Source organism: Macaca thibetana, chromosome 16, assembly GCF_024542745.1.
Source record: "Macaca thibetana thibetana isolate TM-01 chromosome 16, ASM2454274v1, whole genome shotgun sequence".
Classification (NCBI taxonomy): Eukaryota; Metazoa; Chordata; class Mammalia; order Primates; family Cercopithecidae; genus Macaca; species Macaca thibetana.
Genome location: NC_065593.1, coordinates 48,306,656 through 48,333,457, shown reverse-complemented (window position 1 = coordinate 48,333,457; position 26,802 = coordinate 48,306,656). Strand labels below are relative to the sequence as shown.

Genomic DNA, 26,802 nt, shown 5'->3' with positions numbered 1-26,802 from the left:
TAAAAATACAAAAAATGTAGCCAGGCATGGTGACAAGCGCCTGTGATCCCAGCTACTCAGGAGGCTGAGACAGGAGCATCGCTTGAACCCAGGAGACAGAGGTTGCAGTGAGCCGAGATCGCACCACTGCACTCCAGCCTGGGTGACGAGCAAGACTCTGTCTCAAAAAAAAAAGAAAAAGAAAAAAATCCAGAATAGGGAAATCCATGGAGATGGAAAGTAGAGCATTGGTTGCTTAGGGCTGGGGGTGGTAAAGGACAGAGAGATAACAAGATGATAGCAAAAAGAACAGCATGTCTTTTTGAAGTGATGAAAATGTTCTAAAATTGACTATGATGATGGCTGCACATAACTGTGAGTAAACTAAAATCCATTGAATTGCAAACTTTAAATGGGTAAATTGTATGGTATGTGATTTATATCTCAATAAAGCTTTTGAAAAAGTAGTCCTATGTTAATCTAAATTTTTTGAGATGGATTCTGGCTCTGTTGCCCAGGCTAGAGTGCAGTGGTGTGATCCCGGCTCCCTGCAAACTCTGCCTGCTGGGTTCACACCCATTCTCCTGCTTCAGCCTCCCGGCTAGCTGGGACTACAGGCGCCCACCACCACACCCAGCCAACTTTTTTGTATTTTTACTAAAGATGGGGTTTCACCGTGTTAGCCAGGATATCTCAATCTCCTGACCTCGTGATCTACCCGCCTCAGCCTCCCAAAGTGCGGGATTACAAGTGTGAGCCGCCGCGCCCAGCTGTTAATCTAAAATTTTTGTAGCTGAGTGTGGTAACTCATGCTTTGTAATCTCAACACTTTGGGAGGCTAAGATGGAAAGGTCTCTTGAGGCCAGGGGTTCAAAACCAGCCTGAGCAATATAGTGAGACCTCTGTAACTACAAAAAATTAGCCTGTGGTCCCAGCTACTAGGAAGGCTGAGGTGGGAGGATTGCTTGAACTCAGGAGTTCAAGGTTGTAATGAGCTATGATCAATCATGCCACTGAACTCCAGCTTGGATAACAGAGCAAGACCCCATATCTATCAACAACAGCAACATAACATTTTCTTTTTTTTTGGGACAAAGTCTAGCCCTGTCACCCAGGCTGGAGTGCAGTGGTGAGATCTCAGCTCACTACCACCTCTGTCTCCCGGGTTCAAGTGATTCTCCCTGTCTCAGCCTCCTGAGTAGCTGGGATCACAGGCATGTGCCACCACTGCCACCTGGCTAATTTTTTGTATTTTTAGTAGAGACAGGGTTTCACCATGTTGACCAGGCTGGTTTTGAACTCCTGACCTCAGGTGATCCTCCCACCTCAGCTTCACAAAGTGCTGGCATTACAGGCGTGAGTCACCGCACCTGGTCATAAAATTTTCATAAAGGAAAATGAAGTGACTCAGTACAAAGTATATTAATGATGTATGTCTTTGACCTTTCTCTGCATTTATTTATTTTTAAATCCAAAATTGTACAAGAGTCTGGTAAGCTTAAGCATGTCTTTTGATTGATTGACCCATTATTCAAAATATTGATTATAAATCAGGAAGGTAAGAGTAAGTAGATAGACAAATTATGAAGTTAGGGGAGTTTAAGAATAGATAATCGGCCAGGCGCGGTGGCTCAAGCCTGTAATCCCAGCACTTTGGGAGGCCGAGACGGGCGGATCACGAGGTCAGGAGATCGAGACCATCCTGGCTAACCCGGTGAAACCCTGTCTCTACTAAAAAATACAAAAAACTAGCCGGGCGAGGTGGCGGGCGCCTGTAGTCCCAGCTACTCGGGAGGCTGAGGCAGGAGAATGGCGTAAACCTGGGAGGCGGAGCTTGCAGTGAGCTGAGATCCGGCCACTGCACTCCAGCCTGGGCGGCAGAGCAAAACTCCGTCTCAAAAAAAAAAAAAAAAAAAAAAAGAATAGATAATCTTTTGGTTACTTCCTGTTTAGAAACCTAGTTTACTATTACTAACCATAATGATTAATAAGTTGCTTTGATCACTATTCAATATGCACAGCAGCCTTTCTACAAAGAATGATTTACAATTCTTTTGTCTTCATAGGAAGTGCCCGAAAACTTGAGTTAAGGATCAGACTCTTCTGTAGGAATGTCCTCCTTGATCATTGGACACATCGAAGTGATTCTGCTTTTTGGTTGACACGGATATTAAAACCATGGCCAATGGTGAATCAGGCAAGATTACTGTATATCATCTTTGGGCCAATATCTCCTCAAGATGGTGAGCACCCATTTTTCAGGGGTGTAACATAACTGGTTCATTATTTTTACTTTAGGAAGCATATATATATATTTAAGAAGCATATATTATACACACACACGCGCACGCGCGCACGCACACATGCACACAGTGGTACAATCACGGCTCACTGCAAACTCCACCTCCCGAGTTCAAGCAATTCTCCTGTCTCAGCCTCCCAAGCAGCTGGGACTGCAGGTGCGTGCCACCATGCCCAGCTAATTTTTTGTTTTTTTGTTTTTTGTTTTGAGACAGAGTCTCGCTCTGTCACCCAGGCTGGAGTGCAGTGGCGCAATCTCGGCTCACTGTGACCTCCGCTTCCTGGGTTCCCACCATTCTCCTGCCTCAGCCTCCCGAGTAGCTGGGACTACAGGCGCCCGCCACCACACCCAGCTAATTTTTTGTGTTTTCAGTAGAGATGGGGTTTCACCATGTTAGCCAGAATGGTCTCAATCTCCTGACCTTGTGATCCACCCACCTCGGCCTCCCAAAGTGCTGGGATTACAGGCGTGAGCCACCACGCCCAGCCAATTTTTTGTATTTTTAGTAAAGACAGGGTTTCACCGTGTTATCCAGGATGGTCTCGATCTCCTGGGGTCCCACCTTGGCCTCCCCAAGTGCTAGAATTACATGCATGAGCCTCTGTGCCTGGCCAAGAAGCATACACACACACACACACACACACACACACATATATATATTTTTTGAGAGTCTCGCTCTGTCACCCAGGCTGGAGTTCAGTGGCCCAATCTCCACTCACTGCAACTTCTGCCTCCCGGGTTCAAGCGATTCTTGTGCCTCAGCCTCCTGAGTAGCTGGGACTACAGGCGTGTACCACCATGCCCAGCTAATTTTTGTACTTTTAGTAGAGACAGGGTTTCACAATATTGACCACGCTGGTCTCGAACTCCCGACCTCAAGTGATCCTCCCACCTCGGCCTCCTAAAGTACTGGGATTACAGGCATGAGCCACCACACCTGGCCAGAGATGTTCAAATCTATACTATTACCAGAATTGACTTCTTGTTATGAAAGTTAAAATGAAAGTAGCTTGTATAAGTAATGGGATTCCATTATGCAATTCACTTTCCTTTTTGAACAAGTCTTTATCACAAAGCCAACTATTCTGTCATAGCCTCGTTTTTGTTTCAATTCAGGACAGGTGGTTTGGCAGAAAATGATAGAAGAACCTACAGATGAATTCAGTCTGAAAGGTTTGGCTGATGCCATTAAGCTACTATATGACGCTAGCACTAAAGAGTGGACAGCAGATGATGTTATCAGTCTTGTAGATGAACTATCAGGTAAAAAAATATATTTACTAACATAGAATAATAGAAGTTTATTGTTAAAATGCAGTTATAAAATTGTAACAAATGATGTGTCTGTTGGAAACACTGAATGCTCTAAAATATTTAAAGAGTTTGGCATTATGTTTGAAAAGAATGCATATAATGAACTTACTTTCCTTTGCTTGTCAATTTTATAAATAAACATTTATTATTATTATTATTTGAAAACCTCTTCGTTTAATTAGCTCACTTACTCCCATGTTGTAAATTCTCAGAAACACCCTCCTAGGTTCCGTAAGAAGCCCTCTTCTGCAAGTAAAGGAGAGGTGAAACAATTATTCCTATTCCTGCATAATCCTTTAAGATTCTAAAGTTTACAAGGATGCTTTCCTTGCACAGCACTTTGCCTGCTGACCTATGTGTAGGAGAATTGCTTTGATTATATTATTAGTATATTTGTAAGAGTCTCCATGACATGGCAATAACCTGTCTCTAACTGAATGCCATAATTGGTAAACTAGAGCATTTTTTTTTTAGCATTTCCCTCGGCACTAATTGTATTTCCAATAAAGTGATAAAATATTGCATGTACTTAATGGTATTTACTATAGCTGTTGTGTGATTTCTCATTAAATAATTGTTCTTCCTCTAATAAAAGTGGTTCCCCGTGAGTGGCTTCTAGAGAATAATGCACGTCTCCTAATGCTAAGTGGAAACAACATCTGTTTCACTTTCATGGCTAGTAAAGCTGTGAATGGACGGACCATTGAACTGGCAAGGCTCATAGTCTTTTTAGCTTTGGTAAGCAAAAATAAGTTTTTCTCTAGCAAGTTGTTTAACACTACAATTGACCTACCAGGGAGCTGCCCTTAAGGAACTGAAACGTGGACAAAAAACATTTCGTAAAAATGAGTATTGAAGTATATATTTTTAATGTTTCTTTTTCAAAATATTAAAACATTTGTTTTGTTTTATTTTGTTTTTTGAGACAGAGTCTCACTCTTTTGCCCAGGCTGGAGTGCAGTGGTACAGTCTCAGCTCACCGCAACTTCCGCCTCCCGTGTTCAAGCAATTTTCCTGCCTCAGCCTCCTGAGTAGCTGGGACTAGAGGCGTGCGCCACTATGCCTGGCTAATTTTTGTATTTTTAGTAGAGACGGGGCTTCACTATGCTGGCCAGGCTGGTCTTGAACTCCTGACCTTGTGATCTACCCGCCTCGGCCTCCCAAAGTGCTGGGATTACAGGCGTGAGCCACCGCACCTGGCCCAATATTAAAACATGTCATGAACTATAATATTTGGAATCATCCCTTCTATTAATCTCTCCCCACTTCAAGTCTGGATTTTCGTTATACAGTTCTGTTAAGTTATATTCTTTTTTAAAAAAATCCATTTTAAGAAAAGTATCCCATTTGATTTACTTCAAAATAATCACTGTGGGGGTGGGTTGGGTAGAGGACTTGGGAGTAAATGGAGATAGAGTTGAAATAAGATTGATAATTGTTGAAACTGGGAAATGAATACTGGGAGTTTATTATATTATTCTCTCTAATTTTGTATAGTCAAAATGTTTCAAAATAAAAAGTCTTGAAAATATATTTAGGCTGGGTAGGATGGCTCACACCTCTAAACCCAGCACTTTGAGAGGCTGAGACGGAAGGATCACTTGAGCCCAGGAGTTCGAGACTAGCCTGGGCAACATGTCGAAACCCATCTCTCCAAAAAATACAAAAATTAGCTGGGTATTTTGGCAACATCTCTGGTCCCAGCTACTCAGGAGGCTGAGGTGGGAGGATTGATTGAGCCTGGGAGTTTAAGGTTACAGTGAACCAAGATTGTGCCACTGTACTCCAGTCTGGGCAACAGAACGAGACCCTCTCCCTTCTCAACACACACACACACACACACACACACACACACACACACGTGCATACATATATATAAAATATTATATTTATTTAATATTTATTTAACACAAATTTGTATTGAGTGCTTACTATGGGCCATAAATTATGAGATTCTTGAGCCCAGGAGTTTGAGAGCAGCCTGGAAAACACAGCAAAACCCTGTCTCTACAGTAAAAATTTTTTAAAAATGGCCAGGCATGATGGCTCATGCCTGTAATCCCAGCACTTTGGGAGACTGAGGCAGGCCGATCACCTGAGGTCAGGAGTTCGAAACCAGCCTGGCCAATGTGGTGAAACGCCGACTCTACTAAAAGTACAAAAATTAGCCAGGTGTGGTGGCGGGTACCTGTAATCCCAGCTACTCGGGAGGCTGAGGCAGGAGAATCACTTGAGCCTGGGAGGCGAAGGTTGCAGTGAGCAGATCATGCCATTGCACTCCAGCCTGGGTGACAGAGTGAGATGCTGTCTCAAAAATAATAAGTAATAAAAAAATTTAAAAATTTAAAAAATTAGCCAGGAGTTGTGGCATGCGTGCCTGTGAGCTCAGCTACTCAGGAGCTGAAGTGGGAAGATCACTTGAGTCTGGGTGGTCAAGGCTGTGGTGAGCCAAGATAGCACCACTGTACTCTACCCTGGGCAACAGAATGAGATCCCATCTCAAAAAATAAGTAAAAGGCTGAGTGCAGTGGTTCATGTCTATAATCCCAACTTTTTGGGAGGCTGAGCCCAGAGGATCACTTGAGGCCAGGAGTTCCAGACCATCCTGGGCAATATAGGGAAAGCCTCAATTCTACAAAACATAAAATAAAACTAGCTGGGTGTGGTGGTGTGTGCCTATTGTCCTAGCTGCTCAGAAGGCTGAGGCGGGAGGATCACTTGAGCCCAGGAGTTTGAAGCTGCAGTGAGCTATGATCACACCACTGTACTTCAGTTTGCATAGCAGAGGGAGACCCTGTCTCTAAAAAATAAATAAGTAAATGAATAAGTAGGAGTTCACCAGGCAGATAGAGGGTGGCAGCAGGTTATTCAAGGCAGAAGAAAAATGGGATCATGTGACTGTATTCAGAACACTGTAAGCAGCTGAGTATGATTTCTGAAGGGTAAAATCTGCAGAAGAGTAGAAGGAGGTGAGATTAGACGTGAAGGGAGAGGCTAGGTAAGGAAGGGTTTTGTGGGCCATTCTCTGGAGCTTCAATCCATTTTCTAATAGGGAGCTACTGACAAGTTCTATGAAAGAGAGAGACATAATTGGCTTTGTGTTTTTGGCAGATCGTTTTGGCAGCACTATAGCAAATGTAATGGAGAGAAAATCACTACGGGTGGGGAAGCCTTCTCTAGAAAGCCTTCTCTTATTAACATGTCAATTCTGATCATTAAAGTTCTCTGAATTGCCTCTGATTTGTCTTCTCTGTCTTCATTTACTATTAGTGTGCTTAAGCCACTGTATGTGTGGGGTAGGTCATCTCCCAAAATAGACTGCAAGCTCTTTGAAATCCAGTGCTGTGTCACTTATTTCTTTCATAGTTCCTAGTACAGTATTTTACACATAATAGTCAATAGATCTTTCCTATCACAGTGCTATTATTTAGTTACACTACTACACAGTTTATTTTAATAATGTGCATTATTTGGCTATGTGAGTTAAATTGGCAATTAAGGATGTTAGTAAAGAAACTTTTTACTTTTCAGTCAATTTTAGCAGGAACATGTAATATTTACTTTAAATATTTATTTTTTCAATAATGAAGAAATTTATTCCCTAAAATTCTCAAGATGGAAAGTCGACAATACCATACAATTCTCTTGCTTATTGAAATTGCCCATTTGTCTGTCATCCTCATTGAACTTCTTGAAAATAGAGCCATGTCTTTATGGTTTCTCATTGCATCTTCAGCTCCTGACAGGTGCTCAATAAATGTTTATTGAATGAGTAAATGAGCAGAATTCTTTTTTTCTATGTTCAGTAACTGTTATATATATATATATTTGTTTTATATATATTATATATATTTATTTTGTGTGTGTGTGTGTGACGGAGTCTGGCTCTGTCCCCCAGGCTGGAGTGCAGCAGTGTGATCTCCGCTCACTGCAACCTCTGCCTCCTGAGTTCAAGTGATTCTCCTGCCTCAGCCTCCTGAGTAGGTGGGATTATAGGCGCCCGCCACCACGCCTGGCTAATTTTTGTATTTTAATAGAGACAGGGTTTCACCATGTTGGCCAGGCTGGTCTCGAACTCCTGACCTCAGGTGATCCGTGCACCTCGGCCTCCCAAAGTGCTGGGATTACAGGCATGAGCCACCGTGCCTGGCCTGTTTTCAATATTAGGTATTGCATTAGTAAATAATATTCTATGATAATCTTAAATTAGGCTTGTATTTACTTCATACTTTTTTCCCATTAAAATCGTACCATTTGAAAGCAAAATAGTATTAGTTACAAGGGCATTTCCCATGTATAGACTCAGTATGGCGTCAGGTATCATAAATTATGTAAAATCACAAACTATCATTGTTCATCATTGTTCACCATTTTCAAATTCTATAGCTTTCTTCACATGAAGGTTTACAATGCTTTATATGTCTAAATCAGGTGTGTGAGAAAGAACTATAAAATTCTATAGCTTTCTTCACATGAAGGTTTACAATGCTTTATATTTCTAAATCAGGTGTGTGAGAAAGAACTATACTGCATGGATTGGACAGTTAAAATGATGCAAAAAGTCTGCAAAGTCTTTAGCACTCCAGTGGAAAGAAATAACTTCCTGCAGAATGTGGCAAATGCATTTGCATGTGTTATAATGGAAATGCTGCAATCAATTATGTCTGGTGAGTAGGAATGTACTTGGTGCACAGGTGTGCATAAAAATGCGCTCTAGTTTCCACCTAAAACGGAGATATTTTTCTCTAACAGTCCAAGAATACAAAAAAAAAAAGCTATTTCTATGTTGACTTTAAAAAAAAATTAACAATAAATGGAGCAGACTTCTTGTTTGTTTGTTTTTCCTTGCAATATATTTAGTTCCTGGCTTTCATCACTTTAAAAATCTAGTATTGGTTTTAATGGAGAATATAAAGTTGAAGAGTCTGCTCTGAAAGGAACCACTTTCAATTTTGCACAGCAAAAAAAATTTAACTTGCTCACTTACCAACTGTCACTAGCATAAAAATATATTTGTAAATATTATTTTACAGCTTTATTAAGTAACCAACATGATAATTAACTCTATTTTACATGAGAAAACTAAGGCTTAAAGAAGTTACCTGACTTGGCCGGGCGCGGTGGCTCAAGCCTGTAATCCCAGCACTTTGGGAGGCCGAGATGGGCGGATCACGAGGTCAGGAGATCGAGACCATCCTGGCTAACACGGTGAAACCCCGTCTCTACTAAGAAATACAAAAAATAGCTGGGCGAGGTGGCAGCGCCTGTAGTCCCAGCTACTCGGGAGGCTGAGGCCGGAAAATGGCGTGAACCCGGGAGGCGGAGCTTGCAGTGAGCTGAGATACGGCCACTGCACTCCAGCCTGGGCTACAGAGCAAGACTCCGTCTCAAAAAAAAAAAAAAAAACAAAGAAGTTACCTGACTTACCAAGGTCTCAAAGTTAGAAGCAATAAAGCATGGATGAGCATCCTTTTCTTCTGACTTCTAATCTACTTTTCTTATATAATTCCTTGATTTCAGTAGTTAACCTGACTTAGTAAAGTCACTAACAAAAAGCCTTCTGTTTAAATATTACTAGGGAAGGCCAGGCGCAGTGGCTCACGCCTGTAATCCCAGCACTTTGGGAGGCCAAGGCGGGCGGATCGTGAGGTCAGGAGATCCAGACTATCCTGACTAACATGGTGAAACCCCGTCTCTACTAAAAATACAAAAAAATTAGCTGGGCGTGGTGGTGGATGCCTGTAGTCCCAGCTACTCGGGAGGCTGAGGTAGGAGAATCGCTTGAACCTGGGAGACGGAGCTTGCAGTGAGCCGAGATCGCACCACTGCACTTCAGCCTGGGCGACACAGGGAGACTCTGTCTCAAAAAAATAATAAATAAATAAGTATTACTAGGGAAAATTAGAACATCTTAAGTTTCAAATAAATTATATACTTACAAGGTGGGCGGATCACCTGAGGTCAGAAGTTTGAGACCAACCTGACCAACATGGAGAGACATCATCTCTACTAAAAATAGAAAAATTAGCCAGGTGTAGTGGTGTATGCCTGTAATCCTAGATATTTGGAAGGCCGAGGCAGAAGAATCGCTTGAACCCAGGAGGCAGAGGTTGCAGTGAGCCGAGATGGCACCACTGCACTCCAGCCTCAGCAACACAGGGAGACTCCATCTCAAAAAATATATTAATTAATAAAATAAATTATATACTTAAAATTTTAACTGTCATTTTATTTTCCCTACTATGTATGGCATATAGGAGACCGTGATGAAGATGACAGAAGCTTTCTGAATTTGTTCCATCTTGTACATGCTCAGGCTAACTTCCATAAAGAGGTCCTGTATTTGACCATGAATACTTCTCTGTCTGCCTAAATCCTCAGAAAACCTTGCCTTTAGAGAACCTCACTGAACTAATGATTAGAGGAGTGGTACTTTTTCACTCAAAAAATAGCATCCATGGGACTTTTTATCATCTAAGTAACCTAAGAATTCAAAAGCTGGATAGAATTTTAGAAGCAACTACTTACATCGTTATTAATATAAAAATAACAGGCAAACTCAAGAATGAACTGAGATTTCTCTGGAAAACAAGCTCTGCCTCTCCAGGTTTTAGTCAACCTAACACCAAACCAAAATAGAATGTTAGCTGTTCAAGAATCTGGGACCAGCCAACCTGTATGTGTGGATTTTTGAAGCAAGAGAAAATTCCATCTTATAGTTAGACCCAAATTCACTAAATAGTATGTGTGTTCACTTTGTTTAAGTTGTATAGACATAGCCCAGAATGTTTTGTGAAGATTTGCAATATGGTGTTTTGGAATGTGTAGAATACAAATCACAGTTTTTACTACCTTCTTGGCATATGCTTACAAAGAACATTATATTTTGTTCATGTTTTACATGAACTAACAGATAAAAAAGTATATGTATATGTCTGTGTGTGTGTGTGTGTATATATATATATAGAGAGAGAGACAGACATATATTTCCTTCTTTAAGATAATCATACAAAAGGTCTATACATACAGGAAGGTGTATATTGTCTCAATACAATCAAATCTTTTACTAGGGATTCAAATAAAATGTAGCAAATAAGAGAAAAACAAAATGAAAGAAAATAGCTATTCTGCTGCCGGAATAATCTTTACAAATAGTTTTTACTTCTTCCTAAAGCTTTTCTCCCTCTCTTAAAAAGTGAGATTTGGCTGGGTGCAGTGGCTCAAGCCTGTAATCCCAGAAATTTTGGAGGCTGAGGCAGGAGGATCCCTTGAGTCCAGGAGTTGAAGGCTACAGTGAGTTATGATTGCACCATTGCACTTCAGCCTGGTGACACAGTGAGACCCTGTTTCTAAAAAAAAAGAAACAAAACAAAACAAACGAGATTTGACGAAGGAAAGTAAAAGTATGGGTGGTTTACAGCAGCAGCCCATGAGAGAGTAGGGTTCGGTTCTCTTCACTCAAGTATATAGATTCCAAGAAGCTGCAGGACTATTTCAGCCTGACTAGCATCTGCCACTACTGCTTTTACTTTTACTATTAAAGTAGATAATAATAGTACTTGACAGGGCTGAAATAATGCTGGAGTCCTCCTGGATCTCCCATCCCATTTTTTTCTCCTTGGGTTTGAGCACTTTACTTCTGAAGACACATTGCTTCCACCTGGACTTCTCAGAGGCTGGCTTTCTTTACCCACGCTCTTGATTTAATTCACCTTTGGAGCTGATGAAGGGAAGAAACACTAGAGGATATGGAAAGTATCTGCAGAAGTAGGGTGTAAAGTGTAGGAAATTCTCAAATGTTTGGTAAGAGGGTCTCAGTGAGAGATGAATAGGACTGAGGAAGAGTGAAAATTGTGGAGAAAATACAAATTGTGAAAACAGGATTTTATTATATTTCAGTAGTAAAGGCACTTAACCTTCATCTCTGGAGGGTGAGAAGTTTAACTGTCTTTCTTAGATGGGTTTTCCAACTGTAATTCCATTGGTGGCCGGAATTTTTTTCTCCAGTTTTTCATTAGCATATTTATGCAAAAACAAAGTTCTTGCTTTTATCCTGGTTTCATTTTCTTCTCAATTTAAGAATTCACCCTCAGTGAATTATAAATGGAATTCAATTATAAAGATTAAAAGTTGGCAGATATCAGAGTATAAAATAATACCTTAGATTTTTCATTTTCCCCTCTCTTTCTTCCTATACATGCTTGCAAAGCATAGATTTATCAAAACATTGGTTATTCCAAGTTAAGAACATACCTCTTCAACTACCTGTGAGGGAAAGAAAAAATAAGGAAAAAAAAAAGTGAAATATTTAAATATAGATAGTGAATTTTTTTTTTTTTTTTGAGACTGAGTCTCACTGTGCTGCCCAGGCTGGAGTGCAGTGGTGTAATCTTGGCTCGCTGCAACTTCCGCCTCTCTGCTTCAAGTGATTCTCCTGCCTCAGCCTCCCCAGTAGCTGGGACTTACAGGCGTGTGCCACCATACCTGGCTAATTTTTTTGTATCATTAGTAGAGACAGGGTTTTGCCATGTTGGCCAGGCTGATTTCAAACTCCTGACCTCAGGTTATCCACCCGCCTCAGCCTCCCAAAGTGCTAGGATTACAGGTGTAAGTCACCATGCCCGGCAATAGTGAATATTTTTAATATTTTAGTAAATGGATTCTAGATTTCATTTCCTTAGAGAAAGAAATTTTGCATTGTAAAGTTTCCTTGAATTCCTTGAATGATCCCAGTCTCCACAGCAATTGTTTTTAGCAAGTTTACAAAAGAAGCATGTAAAACATATTTGGTCTGGGTTTTGAATCTTCTTTATACACTTGAACTGACATGACTGCTGCTGTAATTTAAAAAAAACCCTCACATTATTTATTTCATTATTCTTAATAATTGTGAGATTATTATATCATCCTTACCAAAAATTTGGAACATAAAAAGTTTGATTCATTCTTTGGGTGCAGGAAATAAACTGTGTCATTCTGCCACCAATAAAAAGCAAGCTGACAAATTGTCCACTCAATTGTTAAAAAATATAAATAACATTTATGACCAAATTTGCAGTTTTTTCAATTCGGTGGTCCATTCTTTTTTGCTGAATACCTTTGTCATGAGGAAGTGTAATGTCAAATTTTAAAGGGGAAATTAACTTTTAAAACCATATGTTTTTCTTACCATTACTATCAATGTTTAAGTGATGGTATAGGCAGTCATATTGTCACAAAAAAAAGAGAATTTGGAATATGAATAGTTTAAAAAATGTTAGGAGACTGTCAATTTCTAGCTAACTCTGGAACAGTCATAACAACATAACTATGTAAAGTACTAACAAGTCAGATAATTTAGCCTGTACTGTTTTTTAAAGTAGAAGATTGGCTGCTGGGCATGGTGACTCATGATCCCAGCACTTTGGGAGGCCGAGGCGGGCAGATCACAAGGTCAGGAGTTCGAGACAAGCCTGGCCAAGAGACCAGCCTAGCCAGTGTGGTGAAACCCTGTTCCCACTAAAAATACAAAAATTAGCCAGGCGTGGTGGCGGGTGCCTGTAATCCCAGCTACTTGAGAGGCTGAGGCAGGAGAATTGCTTGAACCCGGGAGGCAGAGGTTGCAGTGAGCCAAAATCACGCCATTGCACTCCAGCCTGAGCGATGGAGCGAGACTCTGACTCAAAAAAAAAAAAAAAAAAAAAGATTGGCCTAAATTAGCAGACCTTGGCACCCAGCTCCTTTTTCCTTTTTGTAATGATTTCCTCAGCCTCCTTTGACTTTGATTTGTAGAATGATTTTTTACTCCCTGTAGAAGGCAAGTTCAATAACACATTATTATCTTTATCTTTATTATTGTTTCTACACACACCATGCACCATAATAGTACTAACAAACTAATGATGCTACCTTCCTGAGAAACTAATTGAAAATGTACAACTTGTGATAAACTCTCTGTACCTTGTGAAACTATGAAACCTTAACACTTTTTGGAGGATTCCTTCTCATGCCAATTATGAGATACCCAACAGAAGGTGCAGCTGGAAATACCATCTTATGTCAATGAATAACAAATACTAACCTCTTTGTGATTATTACTAAAAGGTTAACCTCTTTATGCAAATAGTACTCAATTGTATGATTAAAGATTTTTATGTCAATAAATATTGTGAAAGGTAAAAGTAAGGCTATTACAAAAGCCTCTTTGGTTATTGGATATCTTACTAACAATGTGACTTCTGTAGCACTTCCACCAGCAGGTAACTGTGAAACCTGTAAGAAATCAGGATATGGACATATGCTTCTTGGTTTTTGAAGCATTACTAAGCTAGGAAAGGTGACCTGAAAGATAGCTGCATTGAACAGTCTTCTCCAGGTTAAAAAAGAAAAAATTTCCAAAGGACTAAGATTGCATTCTTTTCATCGAGAAAACAAATATATTCCATTTAAGGGCAAGATTGAAAAAAAAAAAGAAGAAAAATATAACTCCAGAAAATTCCTCAAATAACTAGAGACTGAAAAAAGAACGCTACAAACCCCAATGATTTGCCCTTTGAAAGACTCTTAAAATAATAATAGTAATACTTGTAGACATTCTGAGATCACTGCTTTCTTAAAGGTACATATAACTGGAAAATATGCATTGCTATTTCAGAAGTATTGTATTTATGGTAAAATTTCTTTGATACTAAATATATTTGCTAAATTTTGTTTATTTACTATATTAATAAAACTATGTTAAAATTGAAAACATTCCAACTTGTTCAGAGTTTGTCATTATGCAAGTTATTGAGTTTTTTGTGGGGGAACTTATCTTCATTTAAGCTGTTAATTATAGCTCTACCATGATCAAAAAAATGAAATGTCTTAATATAAATTAATATTGTAATTAGGTGTATATTTATGTATGTGTATACTTACACTTAATATTAACATAAAATTAAATAATTTCATTTACTAGCAATAACTCATAAACAGTAATCTATAGAACAGTATTCTGCACTGTTCCGCTATTTAATTCAGTGATTAAATCCATAAGCAATGAATATTCCAATTACTGCCAAACTAGAAATGCTATAATTATCATAGCTTAATACCAGTTTCAAAAAATAATATATGTAATTAAATATTGTGGATTACCTGCAATTTCCCATGACTATAAGATCTTACAGTATTTTTTTGAGACAGATTCTGTCACCCAGGCTGGAGTACAGTAGTGCGATCTTGTCACACTGAAACCTCTGCCTCCCAGGTTTAAGCGATTCTCCTGCCTCAGCCTCCTGGGAAGCTGGGACCACAGGCACACACTACCACGCCTGGCTAATTTTTGTGTTTTTAGTAGAGCTGGGGTTTCACTTTGTTGGAAAGGCCGGTCTCAAACTCCTGACCTCAGGTGATCTGCTTCCCTCAGCCATCCAAAGTGCTGGCATTACAGGCATGAAGCACAGTGCCCGGCCTCTTACAGTGTTTTTTTTGTTTTTTGTTTTGTTTGTTTGTTTTTTGTTTGTTTTTTCGAGGCATAGTCTTGCTCTGTCGCCCTGGCTGGAGTGCAATGGTGTGATCTTGGCTCACTGCAACCTCGGCTTCCTGGGTTCGAGCAATTCTCCTGCCTCAGCCTCCTGAGCAGCTGGGATTACAGGCACGTGCCACAATGCCCAACTTTTTTTTTTTTTTTTTGTATTTTTAGTAAAGACGGGGTTTCACCATGTTGGCCAGGCTGGTCTCGAACTCCTGACTTCGTGATCTGCCCACCTTGGCCTCCCAAAGTGCTGGGATTACAGGCATGAGCCACCGCACCCAGCCTGTTTTTTGTTTTTTGTTTTTGTCTTTTTGTTTTTTGGTTTTTTTTTTTTGAGACGGAGTCTTGCTCTGTCACCCAGGCTGGAGTGCAGTGACCGGATCTCAGTTCACTGCAAGCTCCGCTTCCCAGGTTTACACCATTCTCCTGCCTCAGCCTCCCGTGTAGCTGGGACTACAGGTGCCCGCCACCTCGCCTGGCTAGTTTTTTGTATCTTTTAGTAGAGATGGGGTTTCACGTGTTAGCCAGGATGGTCGCGATCTCCTGACCTCGTGATCCGCCCGTTTCGGCCTCCCACAGTGCTGGGATTACAGGCTTGAGCCACCACGCCCGACCAGTTTTTTGTTTTTTGTTTTGAGACAGAATCTCACTCTGTCGCCCAGGCTGGAGTGCAGTGGTGCAATCTCGGCCCACTGCAACCTCCACCTTCCGGGTTCAAGTGATGCTCCTGCCTCAGCCTCCTGAGTAGCTGGGATTACATGCATGTGCCACCTCGCCCAGCTAATTTTGTATTTTCAGTAGAGATGGGGTTTCACCATGTTGGCCAGTCTGGTCTCCAATTCCTGACCTCAAGTGACCTACCTGCCTCAGCCTTCCAAAGTGCTGGGATTACAGACGTGAGCCACCACCGTGCCTGGCAGTCTCACAGTTTAAATTTTAAGTACAAAGATGTTCTTAAACATTTCTAAATGTATCTGCCTTAGTGTGATTGATTTTATAATGGGCGTTGTGTCAATGGTTTTTTTCTGTTCCCCTCTTAATATATGACTTTGGTTTTATTTTTGTTTAAAATAGATGGGTGCAAAACTGACTTAGAAGAGGATACTCTAGACTTTGAAAATATTTATAGTTTGATAAAGCCAAAGCATGTAATTTACAAAGACAATTTTCCACTTCAGTTGTGCTTTGATGCCTTACTAAGGAAAAGTCCCATTATTTTTGAGTAATTTAAAATCAAAATGACATTTTGGCCAGGCATGGTGGCTCACACCTGTAATCCCAGCACTTTGGGAGACTGAGGCAGGCAGATAACTTGAGGTCAGGAGTTCCAGACCAACCTGGCCAACATGATGAAAACCCATCTCTACTTTAAAAAATACAAAAATTAGCCAGGCATGGGGGTGCATGCCTGTGGTCCCAGCCACTCAGAAGGCTGAGGCAGGAGAATCGCTTGAACCCAGGAGGCAGAGATTGCAGTGAGCCGAGATCATTCCATTGCACTCCAGCCTGGGTGACAAGAGCGAAACTCCGTCTCAAAAAACAAAAATAAAATAAATAAAATACATCATTCTTCCCCACAAACCCCATTTTCATCAAGAAAGCAGGTATTAGTGTAATGATTCTTAGCATTGTCACTTGATTTTTTCTAAGTAATCTATTCAGAGTGGTTTTTATTTCATTGACATTTTATTGGACAAAATTACCCTATGACACAGATTTATAAAATTTATACAAAACCTTATATTACAGAAGTAACTTTTTTCAGTGTTTTATTATGTTTTGGGATGCCAAAATACAAATAGTTTAAATGTAAAATTTAAACAACTATCAAAATAATACAGTAAAACCCTGTTATAAGCTAGCATACTATTGCATAAATATAAGCACAAAGTCATACATTTTTTCCAAAATGTATTGATTTATTTTTTTTAAATCCTATTTTACAACTGAAGAGATGGGTAATCTTCTCTCCTTACACTGTACCCAATACCAGTGGTATATGTCACCAGTGTATGAGTGAAATCTGCTGATTTTTTTTCACTGAATTGATTAGTTGGTTCAACTTTGTAAGAATACAGACTGAGAAGCCTTGATGTCACAAAAGACCAGAGCAAGCTTGGTTAGACTATACCTTAAAGATCTATACCGTCATGGCCGGGCGTGGTGGCTCAAGCCTGTAATCCCTGCACTTTGGGAGGCCGAGACGGGCGGATCACGAGGTCAGGAGATCGAGACCATCCTGGCTAACATGGTGAAACCCCGTCTCCACTAAAAAATACAAAAAAAACTAGCCAGGCGCGGTGGCGGGCGCCTGTAGTCCCGGCTACTCGGGAGGCTGAGGCAGGAGAATGGCGTAAACCCGGGAGGCGGAGCTTGCAGTGAGCTGAGATCCGGCCACTGCACTCCAGCCTGGGCGACAGAGCGAGACTCCGTCTCAAAAAAAACAAAAACAAAAACAAACAAACAAAAAAAGATCTATACCGTCATAACTAACTCTAATTTGAACTCCTCCAAAATCAGGCACTTGCCTGAATTACCTAGGTAAGGATGTAGAGCTGCTGTCTTGGCTTGAAGAGGGAAATTGTAGTTTGAAACACTAAGTTATACTGGAGTTAGAAGAATATTTTAGTGGAAAATGTCACGTCAAGGACTCCACTGAAGATCATTCCTAAATATATCCAGGTTCACAGTCATGCTTCTTGCATCCATGTATGTCAGATTACCTATCTTTTTGCAGTATACCACAATGCAGTATCATACTTGTTAATATTCCTGAAACAGTTTAGGCAAATTATCACTGACATAATATATATATTTGGAGTAAATAAATATGGCCATTTTCTCATCAAAATCTGGCTGTTGGTGCAAAAAAAAAAAAAGGGAGTTTTGCAGTTAAATTTTCACTATAAAATGTCATGTTGAGGAGAATATTCAGAAAAGGGGGACTACCAGTGAGCTATTAAGAGTTTGTTCCATGGGAATTCTGTTCTCAATGATGTAGTTTCCAAAGAGATAATGCGACCTTGGCCTAACACTTTCATTTGACAGAATAAACAGAAGACCTAAAGCTTATGTATTTATTTATTTTTATTTTATTTTTTATTTTTGTGGAGATGGGGGTCTCGCTATGTTGCCTGGGCTGGTCTGGAATTCCTGGCCTCAAGCTATCCTCCTGCTTCTACCTCCCTAAATGCTGGGATTATAGGCATGCTCCATAGTGCCTGGCCTAGCCCTGAAGTTTAAATGACTTATGCAAAGTCACATAATCTGTTGCCAAAACAAAGCTTCCAGAATTGTGTTTTTTCTTGTCCATAATTCTTATGTTTTTATTATTATTATTATTATTATTATTATTATTATTGAGATGGAATCTCACTGTGTCACCCAGGCTGGAGTGCAGAGGTGTGATCTCAGCTCACTGCAACCTCCGCCTCCCAGGTTCAAGCCATTCTCCTGCCTCAGCCTCCTGAGTAGCTGGGATTACAGGCACCTGCCACCACACCACGTAATTTTTGTATTTTTAGTAGAGACAGGGTTTCACCATGTTGGTCAGACTGGTCTCAAACTCCTGACCTCAAGTGATCCACCTGCCTCGGCCTCCCAAAGTGCTGGGATTACAGGCGTGAGCCACTGTGCCTGGCCTTGTCCATAATTTTTAAATGCAACTTTTCCATTTTAATTGTGACATATAATGCCTCAATTTTTGTTTTAAAACATGGAAATTGGACACAATGTTATTACTAAAAGCTATTAATTTAACCTTCCTCCTTATTTATTTATTTTATTTTATTTTATTTGAGTTGTAGTCTCACTGTGTCTCCCAGGCTGGAGTGCAGTGACATGATCTCAGCTCACTACAACCTCTGCCTCCCAGGTTCAAGCGATTCTTCAGCCTCAGCCTCCCAGGTAGCTGGGACGGCAGGCACGCACTACCGTGCCTAATTTTTGTATTTTTATTAGACATGGGGTTTTACCATGTTGGCCAGGCTGGTCTCCAATTCCTGACCTCAGGTGATCTGCCCGCCTCAAAGTGCTGGGATTACAGGTGTGAGCCACCGCGCCTGACTCTCCTTGTTTATTTTTAAGTGAGAAGGGAAAATTAAATGTAGAACAATTACGACAGACTTGTAAAAGGAATAAACACCCCAGATTTGCAAGCCAATTCTACTCTGAATCCCAAAATATATAGTTTCTTCAACTCTAATGGGTCAGAGAACTATGTGGAAAGTTGTTTTTTTTTTTTTCCAGAAAAGATCTTTGACAAAACACACACACACACACACTCATTTTGGGGTAAGAGATTTTTCCTAAATAAGTATAGCCATCTTGTTTCTATCATTTATAATTCAATCAGCTGCAAGGATGAGGACTATATAACCATTTCTCCCTTTAAATGAGAAATTGGGATACAAGTGGTTTGAGGTAGGGAAGAAATGATACATTTTAAAAACTCAAATGACAAGTTCTTCCTGGCTGGAGAGTGAGACAAGAGAAACCACAAAACCCCAGATTGTGCAATCTGTAAAGACAGTGATAAAGTGACTACTTCATAGGTGAAGATGGACAACTTGAACTTCCCCTTGAGTTTCACAAGGGAGCCCTGTGTGTGAGAAGGAAGGAACATATTTGAGTGTAATGTGCAGTTGCATTTAGATCTAAGGAAACTTAAAATGAATTTAAGTTTCCTTAAATTAAGGAAATTTAAGTTTCCTTAATTCAAAATGAATTTTTGAGCAGTTCTCCACTGTAACTTTAATAAGTCTCCATTTCAACTTTCTGTTCTCAATCCCCTCTATCTACAGCTCAAACACATGCAGTATCTGCCAGCCATGTCCATGAATTCCTGATGTCCCTGCCAAGTGCCTCTCAGCTCAAAAAGCCCCTTGCTTGCCAGGGGTCAGCCATGTCTGGAAGGCTCTGAAAGAGGTCTGCTGGGCAGTGGGACTGCTGCTGTGGATGAGAGACCTCTTGTTGGACTGGAGAGACCAGGAGCTGTAAGAAACCCAGAAATAAAAAGGCTTAGATGGGGACAGCTGCAAAGGTATCAGCTCCCAAGTACCAGGAGCTCCTCCCTCCTCTCCACCAAATCCCACAGTTGGGACATCTCCCCGAAAGCCCCACCCCAAGTAAAATTATTTGCTGTCTCACCCTCAAATAAGAATGAGTCAATAATTAAGTAATGCAATTATACAAGCATAGTCGTAAACAACTATGTTGCAAGTATGCTGACATGCAAAGATGTGTTTTATCTTTAATTACCGGAAGAAAATAGACAACTTGAGTTTGAGCACCTAACTTGAAGAAGAAATTAGGAAATAATAGTCCCTCCCCACCACACTCATCACTCCCAACCCATTCTGCCTAAAACTCCTTTGCATTGTAGATTTTATTTGTAATTTTTAAACTCTTATTTTAAATTAGGTCCCAAAGAAAGAAGCTGGCATTTCTTATTCTTTTCAGAGTGGTCTGAGAAAAAAAATAGGAAAGCAAACTCTTTCTTTTTTTTTTTTTTTTTAAATCAGTACCCGAGATAACAGCCAGAAGCAAAAATCCACCGGTGCGTCAGCAAGCAGGGCACTCGGCCATTCAGCTCCATCCTTCCCTCTGAGCTGTTCTCCAGCAGGCTCCAGCCGCAGCTCCAGGCCACTAGAGCAGATAGATAATGTAGGACAGAATGACCAGGCCTATGATAGCAAAGAACATCAGGATGAAAATATCCAGCATTGTGGATTCCTAGGCCGACCAGGCCCCTGGATTCTGGTGAAACGTGAGCTGTGAGCACGGAGGTTGCAGTCGGTGGAGAGAAATGGCTCCTCTTCCCTCCACGGCTCAGCCCTTGTTCTTTCCCCTCCCCCTCCTGGGGGCCTGAGACTGAAGGATGCTGCAGCTCCACCAGCAGCTTCCTGCCCCCCCACCAACCACAGCCAACCAATCACAAAGCCTGGGGGTGGATAGCCAAGGAGCTGCCAGATTTAGACCCACAGAACCGCAGAATCAAAGGGGCTCAATTTCTCCCCAGTAACCCAATCTGACCCCTTTGTATCTAAATGGAGCCTGCATGCTCTGGATGTAGGAGGAGATAGGATCCTACCCAGCTCCCCCGCGACTGAATGCTCCTGACTGCCTTCTTCGCCTTTCCTCTCACACACCGCGGGCAGATTATCTCAGAAAAATCATGGTTGGGTATTGGATGGGCCATTGGCAACTTCTAAAGGTCACATTATGGGGAGACACAGACAAAGGACTCATATGGATCTCAGTGGGCTTCCCTGGGGGATGAAGCTAACATTTACACATTTCCTACATTGGGCCAGATATTGTACATGTGGTGCAATTTCAACCACCCTACGAGTCTTTCATAGATGAGGGTCAGAGATGGCCAGAAATTTACCTAATGCTTCATAGCTTAGATGTGTCAGAGACCAGCCGGGCACAATGGCTCGTGCCTGTAATCCCAGCACTTTGGTAGGCCAAGGCAGGTGGATCACAAGGTCGGGAGTTCAAGACCAGTGTGGCCAAGATGGTGAAACCCTGTCTCTACCAAAACTACAAAAGTTAGCCAGACTTGGTGCCGCATGCCTGTAATGCCAGTTACTCGGGAGGCTGAGGCAGAGAATTGCTTGAACCCAGGAGGTGGAGCTGAGATTGTGCCACTGCACTCCAGCCTGGGCTACAGTGCAAGGCTCCATCTCAAAAATAAATAAATAAATAAATAAAATTAGCCAGGCATGGTGGCAGATGCCCGTATCCCAGCTACTCTTGAGGCTGAGGCTACAGGATTGCTTGAACCCGGGAGGCGGAGGTTGCAGTGAGCTAAGACCATGCCATTGCACTCTAGCCTGGGCGACAGAGCGAGACTCTGTCTCAAAAATAAATAAATAAATAAAATAAGAAGTAAAAGGCCTAGTGTGGTGGCTCATGCCTGTAATCCCAACATTTTAGGAGGCTGAGGCGGGTGGATCACCTGAGGTCGGGAGTTCAAGACCAGCCTGAGCAACATGGAGAAACCCCACCTCTACTAAAAATACAAAATTAGCTGGGCGTGGTGGCGCATGCCTGTAATCCCAGCTACTTGGGAGGCTGAGGCAGGAGAATCGCTTGAACCTGGGAGGTGGAGGTTGCAGTGAGCTGAGATTGCACTCCAGCCTGGGCAACAAGAGTGAAGCTCCATTTCAAAAAAATAAATAAAATAAAATAATAAATAAATAAGAAATGTCAGAGACCAAGATTCAAAACTAGGCACGCAGACATCAAAGTTCATATTCTTCCTCTTGCCCCACACTGCTCCCCCTGTTGGTCTGGAAGGCCTCTACACCCCACGTGCACTGCTCAACTTGCAGAGGGCGCACTTACAGGACGGGCACCAAAGACCCCTCCTCCACTCACTCCTTCGTCTCTTGCAGTCATTACCCACTGTTTTGTTTTCCTTCTTTCTTTTTTTGTAGAGATGGGGTCTTGCCATTTTGCCCAGGCTGGTCTCAAACTCCTGGACTCAAGCAGTTCTCCCACCTCAGCCTCCCGAAGTGCTGGGATTGCAGGTGTGAACCACCGCACCGGGCCTAATTTTGTTTTCTTTGATATCCTCTTCCAAAAGCTCAGCATAGTGTTATACACAGAGAGGACACTGAAGAATTCTCAGGGGGCATCCCTGAAATTAAAAAAATTCAAGTGGTTTCTTCTGAGGGGGAAAAGAGAATTGTTTTATTCTTTTCTTTATTTTTATTTATTTATTTATTTATTTATGAGACGGAGTCTCACTCTGTCGCCCAGGCTGGAGTGCAGTGGTGCGATCTCTGCTCAATGCAAGGTCCGCCTCCTGGGTTCACACCATTCTCCTGCCTCCCGAGTAGCTGGGACTATAGGCGCCCACCACCACGCCGGGCTAATTTTTTGTATTTTTAGTAGAGACGGGGTTTCACCATGTTAGCCAGGATTTTTTTGCCTTTTTATAAGCCTCAATTATTTCCTATTAAATTAAAAAATTCCCTAGGATGTCTCTGAGGCCTAGTCTCCTTGGCCCCCACCCCAAATAGTACTTTTTTCAAAGGCCTGGGGTTAAGATATATTGGTAACCTCCTCATAATGCTAGACCTCAAGAACTTAGGCCACTCAGAAGGAAATCCAGAAGCCCCTCCCACTGGCCCACTCCCAGGAGGCAGAGCTTTCTGTGAGCAGGGAGTGGAGACGTGGCAGCAATGCCCCCCAAAGCACTGTTCCCTCAAATAGATCTGAAGGTGAATGAAGCCTCCTGAGGAGTGGGGTAGGCCAACATGAGGCAAGCTTTGCCAACAAACTCCCTTCTATTGGGAAAGTATTGGGCTGCCTGCACCCCTGGAGGGGAGCAGGTGTCAGTGCTGTCTCTAATTATACCACCCAGGGCCGCCTTGGATGCTCCGCACACTGGCCCAGCTCGGCGGACTCTGGCCATGTCATTCTCCAGATTACAAATGCTCAGCTCAGGAGAGCCCTCCTCCTCTCCACCCTGCTGTGATTCTGAGGCTGGAGAATGCTTTAGTTCTGAGCCCCAAGAGAGAAATGCCCCTCAAGCAGCTGGACCTGAGGCTGATTGGCAGCACTGAGCAGGGCCAGACTCACCTCTCTACCACTGTCCTCTTCCCAAGCCCACTGAGCAAGAGGGGAGGCCGCCTGGCCTTTTGGCCAGTCACAGACCCTGGGCACCTGGAGCAAAACATGGAGCCCAGGAGACACGCATCTGAGAGCTGCCAAGGACACAGGCACACGGCCTGCCACGGCCAGATGGCACAGCACCAGATTGTGAGCATCACATGGGGGTCTCAGGCCCCACTCTGCCACTGTGACTGCCACCAATCTGCTTTGCCTTTCTGGGTTTCAGTGAGCCCCTCTATAAGTAGTTACTTCTCTCACAGGGTTGTGAGGAAGAAGGACGAAAGGGGATGTGTATTAAAGATTACATTCAGAAGGCACTGTGAGTAGTGCTTTGGGTTACCAGGCCACCTTACAGACAGCTTTAGCCAGGTCCCATCCCACTGCGGAATGCCCTGTCCCTGTCATCTCATTCCTTAAACGCATGGAGTTCCTGCTCTCTGCCTGGCAGCGGCAGAGTGCTAAAACTGCTCCCCAGCCGAGCTCATTCATTAATTCAACAGCTCCCCACCTGCTCCTGGGCAAGTACCAGGGATTTAGAGATGAATTAGACTCATCGCCTGCCCCAAGGGCTCTGGCTAGTGGGTACAGATTCATCACTGAGGAAGTGACACAGTAAGACAAGACGGAGCTCAGGGAAGCTTTCGGGAGCATCACCAAGTTGGGCAGAGAGGAATGAGCGGGTGGGAAGCCAGAAGTAGGTTGGTGGGGAGTTCTCAGCAAGGAGGAACTAGGGGCCGAGGGCTTGTCAGACAGCAGCAAACTATCCTTTGGCGTCCAGACAAGTCATTCTCTCCCTGAAGGGCAGCAGAGCTCCCAGGAGGGCCATAGGCCAGTGCCCCCAAGCAGACAGAACACACACACACACAGCAGTACGTTACAGCTAGACACACACACACGCACACAGCAGCACCTTACAGCTACACACACACACACATACAGCAGCAGCACCTTACAGCTACACACACACACATACAGCAGCAGCACCTTACAGCTACACACACACACACACACACAGCAGCAGCAACTTACAGCTACACACACACACACACATACAGCAGCAGCACCTTACAGCTACACACACACACACACACACACAGCAGCAGCAACTTACAGCTACACACACACACACACATACAGCAGCAGCACCTTACAGCTACACACACACACACACACACACAGCAGCAGCACCTTACAACTACACACACACATACAGCAGCAGTGCCTTACAGCTAGACACACACACACGCACACAGCAGCGCCTTACAGCTACACACACACACATACAGCAGCAGCACCTTACAGCTACACACACACACACACATACAGCAGCAGCACCTTACAGCTACACACACACACACACAGCAGCAGCACCTTACAACTACACACACACACAGCAGCAGCGCCTTACAGCTACACACACACACACACATACAGCAGCAGCACCTTACAGCTACACACACACACACACACAGCAGCACCTTACAACTAGACACACACACACACATACAGCAGCAGTGCCTTACAGCTACACACACACACACAGCAGCAGCACGTTACAACTACACACACACACACACAGCAGCAGCACCTTACAGCTACACACACACACACAGCAGCAGCGCCTTACAGCTACACACACATACACATACAGCAGCAGCACCTTACAACTACACACACACACATACAGCAGCAGCACCTTACAGCTACACACACACACACAGCAGCAGCGCCTTACAGCTACACACACACACACAGCAGCAGCGCCTTACAGCTACACACACATACACATACAGCAGCAGCACCTTACAACTACACACACACACATACAGCAGCAGCACCTTACAACTAGACACACACACACATACAGCAGCAGCACCTTACAGCTACACACACACACACACATACAGCAGCAGCACCTTACAGCTACACACACACACACACACAGCAGCAGCACCTTACAACTAGACACACACACACATACAGCAGCAGCACCTTACAGCTACACACACACACACACAGCAGCAGCACCTTACAGCTACACACACACACACACACAGCAGCAGCACCTTACAACTAGACACACACACACACATACAGCAGCAGTGCCTTACAACTAGACACACACACACAGCAGCAGCACGTTACAACTACACACACACATACAGCAGCAGCACCTTACAGCTACACACACACACACAGCAGCAGCGCCTTACAGCTACACACACACACACATACAGCAGCAGCACCTTACAACTACACACACACACATACAGCAGCAGCGCCTTACAGCTACACACACACACACATACAGCAGCAGCGCCTTACAGCTACACACACACACACACATACAGCAGCAGCGCCTTACAGCTACACACACATACACATACAGCAGCAGCGCCTTACAGCTACACACACACACACAGCAGCAGCGCCTTACAGCTACACACACATACACATACAGCAGCAGCACCTTACAGCTACACACACACACATACAGCAGCAGCACCTTACAGCTACACACACACACATACAGCAGCAGCACCTTACAGCCACACACACACACACACAGCAGCAGCGCCTTACAGCTACACACACACACACAGCAGCAGCACCTTACAGCTACACACACACACACACACAGCAGCAGCGCCTTACAGCTACACACACACACACACACAGCAGCAGCAGCGCCTTACAGCTACACACACACACACAGCAGCAGCACCTTACAACTAGACACACACACATACAGCAGCAGCACCTTACAGCTACACACACACACAGCAGCAGCACCTTACAACTAGACACACACACACATACAGCAGCAGCACCTTACAGCTACACACACACACACACACACAGCAGCAGCACCTTACAGCTACACACACACACACACACACAGCAGCAGCACCTTACAACTAGACACACACACACATACAGCAGCAGCACCTTACAGCTACACACACACACACACATACAGCAGCAGCACCTTACAGCTACACACACACACACAGCAGCAGCGCCTTACAGCTACACACACACACACATACAGCAGCAGCACCTTACAACTACACACACACAC

The 26,802-nt window shown here is 42.8% G+C and overlaps 2 protein-coding genes and 2 long non-coding RNA genes across 11 annotated transcripts in view; 2 read left to right on the top strand and 2 right to left on the bottom strand.

Moving 5' to 3' along the window:
• FBXO47 (F-box protein 47) overlaps positions 1 to 14,202 on the top strand; it is a 34,419-nt gene extending 20,217 nt beyond the window's left edge. For both annotated transcript variants that reach the window (XM_050762744.1, XM_050762743.1), the window contains 5 exons: positions 2,046 to 2,222; positions 3,398 to 3,544; positions 4,191 to 4,333; positions 8,103 to 8,262; positions 9,853 to 14,202. In XM_050762744.1, coding sequence (XP_050618701.1) covers positions 2,046 to 2,222; positions 3,398 to 3,544; positions 4,191 to 4,333; positions 8,103 to 8,262; positions 9,853 to 9,968 — 743 coding nt within the window. In that variant the 3' untranslated portion in view covers positions 9,969 to 14,202. The remainder of the gene's footprint in view (positions 1 to 2,045; positions 2,223 to 3,397; positions 3,545 to 4,190; positions 4,334 to 8,102; positions 8,263 to 9,852) is intronic.
• Positions 1 to 26,802, top strand: part of RPL23 (ribosomal protein L23) — a 355,976-nt gene that overhangs the window by 250,725 nt on the left and 78,449 nt on the right. The gene's annotated exons all lie outside the window — the stretch shown is intronic.
• Positions 19,509 to 22,248, bottom strand: LOC126938633 (uncharacterized). 2 transcript variants are annotated; one of them, XR_007720125.1, is made up of 3 exons: positions 21,184 to 21,199; positions 20,618 to 20,738; positions 19,509 to 20,084 (listed from the first exon to the last, which is right to left on the bottom strand). It is a non-coding gene; the product is annotated as an uncharacterized LOC126938633 (long non-coding RNA). The 2 variants fall into 2 exon arrangements; XR_007720124.1 differs by having other exon boundaries at positions 20,618 to 22,248.
• LOC126938650 (uncharacterized) lies at positions 24,878 to 26,348 on the bottom strand. The gene is made up of 3 exons (XR_007720148.1): positions 26,263 to 26,348; positions 25,559 to 25,674; positions 24,878 to 24,908 (listed from the first exon to the last, which is right to left on the bottom strand). It is a non-coding gene; the product is annotated as an uncharacterized LOC126938650 (long non-coding RNA).